General features: G+C 42.8%; 1 protein-coding gene across 1 annotated transcript in view; it reads right to left on the reverse strand.

Annotated features, from left to right (window-relative positions):
• The window catches only part of WDR27 (WD repeat domain 27), a 59,223-nt gene extending 51,806 nt beyond the window's left edge, over nucleotides 1-7,417 (reverse strand). Inside the window, exons 1-5 of the mRNA XM_041424221.1 lie at nucleotides 7,280-7,417; nucleotides 4,200-4,491; nucleotides 3,846-4,147; nucleotides 2,859-3,000; nucleotides 482-606 (exon numbers count right to left, since the gene is read on the reverse strand). Of these exons, the coding sequence (XP_041280155.1) occupies nucleotides 482-606; nucleotides 2,859-3,000; nucleotides 3,846-4,147; nucleotides 4,200-4,491; nucleotides 7,280-7,417 (999 nt within the window). The remainder of the gene's footprint in view (nucleotides 1-481; nucleotides 607-2,858; nucleotides 3,001-3,845; nucleotides 4,148-4,199; nucleotides 4,492-7,279) is intronic.
• Between the last annotated feature and the right edge of the window lie 869 nt (nucleotides 7,418-8,286).

Genomic DNA, 8,286 nt, shown 5'->3' on the forward strand with positions numbered 1-8,286 from the left:
TTTAATAATTAATAACTCTTGCTAAGCATTGTCAGATTTGTTTTCAATGTATAATTCAAAAATATTTTTCTTATTGAAATGGAAGTCCTGTACACCATCCTGCTGGCAAAGCCACTGCACATTACTTTTGCTTCTTCAGACTGAATGATACAGGAACAGTTTTCCAGATGACCTAAGAATATTTGCTACTTTTAAGTTACTTAACTTTTAAGTTATTGAGATAACTTATCTCAATAATTTAAAAGTTATCTCAATAATTGAGATTGAGAACTTTTAAGTTATTGAGATACTGTTTCATTTCAACTCCTTAAACATAGTATTTTATCTGATATAGGATGCATTATCAGGTGTCAGTTCCTATTTATTTTATGATGCAAAATGAATATATTTGCTTAATTTTACTAACATTTCTGTATCATGATTTGAAAGTGAATAAGTAAAAGAAATACCAGTACCATGGCTACAAATAATGCTATCTCACCTTTGCACTTAACATGTAGATCTGATTTCCAGCACATACTGCCACTTGTTGATCATCTGGACTAAATCTTATATGAAGCACCATTCCCAAAAGAGTTCCTATAACAATTCCTCGAGGTCTAAATCCTGCAGCAATTGTATTGTTAATGAGACTCAATGAAATATAAAAATCTGGTGCAGTGAGATTCTTAGAAACTTTGCATAGCAGTTACTAACCACAGAGCTGTCCCAGTTTCTGTCAGGAATATGTACAGAAAAACAGTTTAAATACAGCAGGGTATTGGAAAGAAAAGCATAGAACTATGGACCACCAGAATTCCTCCATGGGCCCTGTTGCCTAGATACAATCTCCTTATGATATTAATAATTCCCATCAAATCATGCATTCTTGCTTCCATTGAAGATTGCAAAGGAAATGATTTTTGGAGCAGGGTGATGTGCTGCCCATGGAACCCACTAGTGCCACATTCATTTTGGAGGTAAGAAATCGTAACTGAAACCCAGCAAAATACAGCTTTGAAAAACACTTCTTCTGGGAGAATATGCTAGTTGCTCAGCCAAAAAGTAAAGAGGATTTTCTCTCTCTGCTTTTAATTTTTCTGTGGGAAAAGGCTGAAAGTACACCATTAAATATTTCAGTCAGATAAGACTAGATCTGAGAACAGGTAATGTTTCTATCCTGTCTTCATGATTTCATTCTGGTCATCTCACTGGTTCAAGCAGATTGGTTTCTGCTGATCTCTATTTTACAATGCTGCCTTTAATGATGTGAGGATAGTTTGGATATGTCATTAAATTTTAGGATTTCATGGGGAAAAAATTATCTAGAATACAAGCACAACTACAGGCATCCTTTCAGGCTTTCATATTAGACGGTGTGGAGTCTTTTTACAATTTATTAACAAGTCAAGGTCACACAAAGAATTCCTTAACTACTTTGACACAGTTTATAAGAAATAATATGAGAAAACATGCCAAGAATGTGCAGAGGACAGTCTGTGGAGACAAAGTCTCTACTACAGCATCTGCTGAAGAGCCTGTAGATGGAGAGAAAATGAAAAAATCAAGCAGCAGACAATCTGGATGCCAAATGCCTTTGTATCAAAACTACACACACTATTTATCTCTCTGCTACTTTCTATTCCTATCTTCCAATTTTATTTCCTCCAAATTCATAGTCCCACTTTATTCCCAGTTCCTGAAGTACCCATTGATTGTCTATGTTACTCTTACATGTATTAAAACTTAATACTGACCTTCATTTATAAAAAGCACTGATATTGTTAAACTTTTCTTTACAACATTAGTTTTCATATTACATAGATTTTCAAATTCAAAATGGAGCAGAGTACAAGAGAACTCTCTCAAATTAAGTCATCGGCAAATCTCCAATCATAGGTAACAAGGAGGAAACTTTTAATAGTGGGGACAGTACCATGCAAATTTAAATACTGTCACCAAAAGGGGACAGACTGTCACTGGGAATCCAAAACTCTGGAGATCTTGCTCTTTTTTTTTTTTCTTTTTCTTTAATTATTCTTCTACTTTCCAATGAATTTAAGCTTGCAGAGAGGTTAGCACTGCTCCCTAGAATCTAATGCCATTGGTTGAGGCTCCAAACCAAGATGGTGGTCAGGACACTAAAATTCCTATTCTTTGCGTGCTATGTCCCCACAATGCTCTTTCACTCATGCACTCTTCTCCCAAATGGTCGGCCTCTCTCTCTCTCTCTCTCTCACACACACACACACACACACACACACACACAATGTTCCAGAGACAGAAGGAGAGGCAAAGCAGTATACAAAACACTAGTTCCACAAGTATTCCAGAAAAGGAAGTACTTTGGCATTGCATGTTTAATTATGCAGTACTGCTATTATTAATTTTTCTTCTGTCCATTTTTTTCCCCAGTGGCACAGAGTCACTACCTCTGCCGCGCTTCTCTGTGTTTGCCCCAAGGTTGCCGGCAGGCGCTGGCTCCCGCACAGCACCTCGGCCAGCTCCCGACCCAGCCCAGCACCGCCGTGGGGCCGCCGCCGCCCGGGGCCGGTGGCTGTGACAGAGACAGGACTGGCTGTAATGCCGGCCTGGTTCAACTCGGCATTGCCGAAGAAGAACAAGAGATAATCACAGCATTAATATGGCTGTTCCTGCTGGTGCATCTGAGTGTCTGGGGCATGCTTCTCAGAAATAAAACAATCTCATTATAGAAGGAGCCATGGGAGAAAAGGAGGTGTTGGGGTGGCCTTCCACGGTTGCTGTTGCTCAGAAACTGGTTGGACACTGGTCTGAGTGACTGGTGGTGAATGGCTGCCTTTGCATCACTTCTTTGCTTATACAGATGACACATATATATTATATAAACAATACTCTACCTTCTTGCACTTTCTGTGTACATTCATCAAGATTCCACACTATCACGCGTTCATGAGAGGCAGAGCAGACAAGAAGGGGATTGATTTTATTTCCAAATGACAATGCAGAAATTGAGTAATGATGCCCTGACAAATATAATGGCTGACAAATGTAGATAAAGAAGAGTTAAATTAATAACATCAAACAAAGATTATGAATCATAAAAAATGACAAATGGAACAATTAATTTTTATTTACAGCTTCAAAATCACCTAAACTACAGTGTAGCTGTACTGGTTTGGCTGGGATGGAATTAACTTTTTTCATAGCTGCTTGTGTGGCACAATGCTTTGGATTTTGTGACAAAAACAGTGATGATAACACAGCAATGTTTTGGCTGTTGCCAAATGCTGTTTGCACAGCATTGAGGACTTCTCTTTTTGCTCACTTTTTCTCATTTTCCCCATCCCAATAATAAGTTGAAGATGCATAAGAGGCTGGGAGAGGACACAGCTGGAACAAATATTTCAGTTTGCTGAACAGGCAATTCCCTACCATGTGATGCTTTGTTCAGCAATAGAACAGGGGTATTCCATGCAAAAAGGTGTTGAGAGTCTGGGACATTGACTCTAAGATGGCTGCTGTTCAAAACCTGTAGTGGGATTAGTCTGGTTGTAGGGGGTACCTTGGTATAGCTTTTTCCTCTCTCTTCCCTTCACTCATTAAACTACCTTTGAATCTACCCATGACGTCTCACTTTTTCCCATACTATGCTCTCACTTACCCTGCTGGGAAGGAGTCAGCAGGAGACTGGGTAATGGTTTAGGTACCAGCCAGGGTCAACCCATCACAACAGCTTATTTTATTCTTATCACAATAAAAAAATTCATAAAAAATGCTAGTACCCTTCCATCATTGACGTGAAACCTGACACTTCTACATTGCCCTCATTTATTTATAAAATAGTTTAAAGTAGCAGCCTATGAAGGGCTCTATTCTAGCTTTACCTGAGCAGTGGCTGTGTTCCAGATGCACAACCCATTGAGACTCACAGGGAAAGCGAAATGGTGGTGACTGCACGCCAGCTGAAAGAGCGGCTCTGGCAGTTTGCCTTTAAACAAGTGTTTTTCGCAGACAACGTCAGGATCACGTTGGCTTCCTCCAGAGGCGAAGCCGGCCCCGGCGCCCTCCATCCTGCGGCAGCGAACGGCCCCACGGCGTAGCCGACCACCGGGGCCGCCTTCCCCCGCCGGCTGCGTCCTGACCGCGGGGGCCGACGGCTCACGGCCCCGCTCGGAGCTCCCTCCCGCTGGAAGGCGGAGAGCCCCAGCTCCAGCCTCGGCCTCGGCCCCGGCCCCGGCCCCGGCGCCGAGTCCGCCGCACCCGGCCCGGCCCGGCCCGTAACCAGGGCAGCGCCGCCGCTAACGAAAGGCCGGACGCCCGCAGAGCGCGGCGGGCCCGCGGCGTCAGCCGCTGTCCCCTCACCTGGGCAACGGGCCCGGCCGCCCGGGCTGCTTCCTGGCTCTCCGCAGCGATGTCCTGGGCTGCACAGAAAGCAGCATGGCCAGAACGTCCAGGAGTGCCCCACTCTTGGGACGCCAGCTGGAGCACTGCGCCCAGAGCTGGGGACCCCAGGACGACACAGACAGGGACCTATTGGAGTGGGACCTTAAGGAAGATGTGAACATCTCTCCTATAAAGACGAGAGGAGAGATTTGGGGTTCTTCACAGAATCACAGAGTCAGAATAGGTCAGATTGGAAGAGACCTTGGTGCATCATCTGGTCAACCTCCCTGCTCAAGCAGAGTCATTCTAAAGCACATGGCACAGGATTGCATCCAGACAATTTTTGAGTATCTCCACATCCATATCTTGAGAGAGACTCCACAACCTCGCTGGGCAATCTGTTCCAGTGGATGGTCACCTACACAGTTCTTCCTCATATTCAGGTGGAACTTTTTCAGCCTGGAAAAGAGAAGGCTCTAGGGGCACTTTATATGTGAATATAAAAGTGAGCATATAAGAAAGACAGAAACTTTTTACCAAGACCCTTAGTGTCCGGATAAGAAGCGAAAACATTAAACTAAGAGGGGGTTGATTTGGATTGGTCCGAGGAAGCATATTTTTTACAGTGCAGGTGGTGAGGCACCAAGACAAACAAACCTCCTGTTTTCCCCAAGTTTATGGATGATGCCAAATTGGAGGGAGCAGTCAGAAACAGGCTGACAAGAATTTAGTGGAGTCCAACAAGAGTAAGTGGAATCCCATGTCTGGCACAGAGTAACTCCATGCAAGATGAAATGCTGAACGATGGCTCTCTGGGAAGGGGCTCCCCAGAAAAGGATCCAGACATCCTGCTGGACAAGTTGAATATGAGCTACCACAGTGCCCTTGCAGCAGAGGCAGCCAACTGCATCCTGGGCTCTGTTAGTAATAGAGAGTAGCCAGCAAGTCGTGAGAGTGATCCTTCCCCTCTATTGGGCACCTGTAAGGCCACACCTGCAGTGCTGTGTCCAGTTTTGGGGGTTTTGGTACAAGAAAGATCCTGACATACTGGAGCAATTCTAGTATAGAGCAAGTAAAATGGTCAGGGAGCTGGAGAAAATGATGTACACAGAGAGGCTGAGAGAGCTGGGTCTCTTCCGCCTGGAGAAGAGACACCTGAGACTTTATTGTTGCCTACAACTACATAATTGGAGGATACAGGAAAGACAGAGAGACTTTTCTCAGAGGCACTCAGTGATAAACTGGATCCTGGGAAAACCCAATTAGGGTCTGTCGCCCTGATTTTGTAAGACTTTGTTAAGCCTTCTGATGTTTACATTCTTTCAACAAACTTTCTCACACACAGTTCTGTAAATAACCTATGTTTTGCATTCTTTCATGGAGGTGGAGAAAATTGATGGACCCTTGGTCTGTCCAGTGGCATTGGAGAGGTGGCACTGTCACCCTCCAATCCACTGTCACCTTTGGAAAACTATAAATGTTGGAGTCAGAAAATAAAGTGCTTCTTTTTTGTTCCCCTCAAGAGCAGCAGTGTCTGTGTCATCATTTCATGCCTTATCACAACAAGGGTCATGTGAAATCAGTATTTAATTTTTTAAAATATCATGACAGTAGGTGAATATCAGAACAAGTTTCTGAAGAGAGGTCATGGATCTCTATATCTCGTGTTGTCCAGGAGTCAAATGGACATGACCCTGAGCAACTTAATTTAATTAGAACTGTTTTGAACAGGAAGGGGTAGACAGGAGGAGTCCAGAAGTCCCTTTCAACCCGAGTCATGATTTTATGACCAAGTTTTTGATCTGCATCAACTTAAACCATTTTGGTGCAAATCAGCCAAATCAACTGCTTTTCAAACAGATACTTTCTATAGGGATGTCTTAATTGTGTCTGTCTGTAATTAGCACTACAAGAATTTCTGCCTTATATAAGCATCGGATATACATTATCACTGATAATGTAGTCTCCCTGTGCTTGTTAGTTTTGCCTGGAGAAAGTACCAGTCCAAGTTCCCTTTAGTGTGTGCATGTGAATTTGGATAAGGCCACTGTATTGAGAACCATCTGCACAGAGGCTACTCAGTGCACTGCACATGACAGTGTTTTTCTGAACTGCGACTCATGGCTGGGAATATTAGAGGAAATTTTATTGTTAATATGCTGGTGACAATTTTCATAAGCGATACAGTCACAAATGTGTTATGGCAGTTTAGTCACTTGTAAAGAAAAATAAATGCTGACACAGCAAAAAGGGTGTTGTTCTGACATGCAAACAACCCCTGGGAATCTTAAAGAACTTATTCTGAAACATGCTGTGTCTCTGTAACTGCTTTTAGACAGTTAAGTACTCTTTTTTACAATTTTCACCTGACTTTATTTTCACCTTTCAATGTTTGTACCTACGACACTTTCAACAATCTACTATCCATAACAACTAGTAGCAATCCAAAGAAGTATCAGAAATCTTGGACTGATTTCTTGACTGATGATTATTAACTTGTAAATGTGCAGGAAGAATTTTATACCTCACCACACCCCCATGAAACACCTCTGACAATGTCCTGTTTCTATGCAACACAATGCTAAAAGACCTTGGCTCCACATATTCCCACACCTTGAGTACCCACCTATTTCAAATCACAGAATCACAGAACCAATTAGTTTGGAAAAGACTTCTGAAATTACTGAGTCCAGCTTATGACTGAACACCACCATGTCAACTAGACCATGACAGTAAGTGCCATATCCAGCCTTTCATTATACAGTATAAACTATATATATACACAAAGGACAGTGACTCCAGCACCTCCCTGGGCAGCCCATTCCAGTGTCTAATCACCCTTTCTGTGAAGAATTTTTCCTAGTGTCCAACCTACAGCTCGCATGACAAACCTGGAGGCCACTACCTCTTGTCTGGCCTTGGAGAAAAGACTAACCTCAACCTGGCTACAGCCTCCTTCCACATGGTTGTAGAGAGTGATAAGGTCTCCCTGAGCCTCCTCCAGGATAAACAATCCCAGTTCCCTCAGCTGCTCCCTACAGGACATGTGCTCCAGACCATTCACCAGCTCCATTGCCCCTCTCTGGAGTCATTCCAACACCTCCATAGATTGACATCTATGTGGAAAAATGAAAGACTGCTGGAAATAACAGTTCCACATCATATCATAATATATCATATCATATCATATCATATCATATCATATCATATCATGCTTTATCATGCTTTTGTTCCAACACTGTATTTGTAGTGTCTCAATACTCAATCATAAGAACTTTTAAAAATGAGGTCTAGCAACTATATTTTAATGTTTTAAGCAGAATAAAAGTCTTTATACAAACAAAACTGATTTCAAAAAAGCTAAAATTTATCAGAATCTGAATTTGGCGGTCTTATGCAGCCAGTTTGTTTGAGCTAGGAATGAGGAGAACAAGTTACATGGGTTTGTGAAATTAGAGGGCTTTGAAAATAGAACATTAGCTCAGTTAGCACAAGGCCCTTGGGGTACATGCGCAGGCTGCCTTGAATCTATTAGTACACAATGCACTCCATGTAGATTTTTTTCACACTTTCAAACTTTCACTCTTGCTTATGATTTTAAGCAGCTCAGCAAAGTCAAGATAATTGCTGAAATCAATGGGTATTCAAAAACAGTCCTGGGTTGTTTTATTTTTTTCTGTCATACTGCTTTTCTGTTCTGTGATCTTAGGTGAGATTTATGTCAACAGGCAAAAAAACTGTCACTAACCCACGGAGGGACACCTCTCCTCCAGCAAACATCTTACATCCAGTCTCAGTGCAGCTGAAGGACGCCTACTCTAATTCCAAGCTTTCGTGGTGAAAAGCGCTTCACACGGCCTACCAACCCCTCCCCGTTCCGCCCTCGGTGCCTCCCGCCCTCTCCAAGCCCTGCCCTCAGCCCGCCCGCCGCGCTCTCGCGAT

This window comes from Onychostruthus taczanowskii, unplaced genomic scaffold (assembly GCF_017590055.1).
Source record: "Onychostruthus taczanowskii isolate IOZ18803 unplaced genomic scaffold, ASM1759005v1 scaffold111, whole genome shotgun sequence".
Lineage (NCBI taxonomy): Eukaryota > Metazoa > Chordata > Aves > Passeriformes > Passeridae > Onychostruthus > Onychostruthus taczanowskii.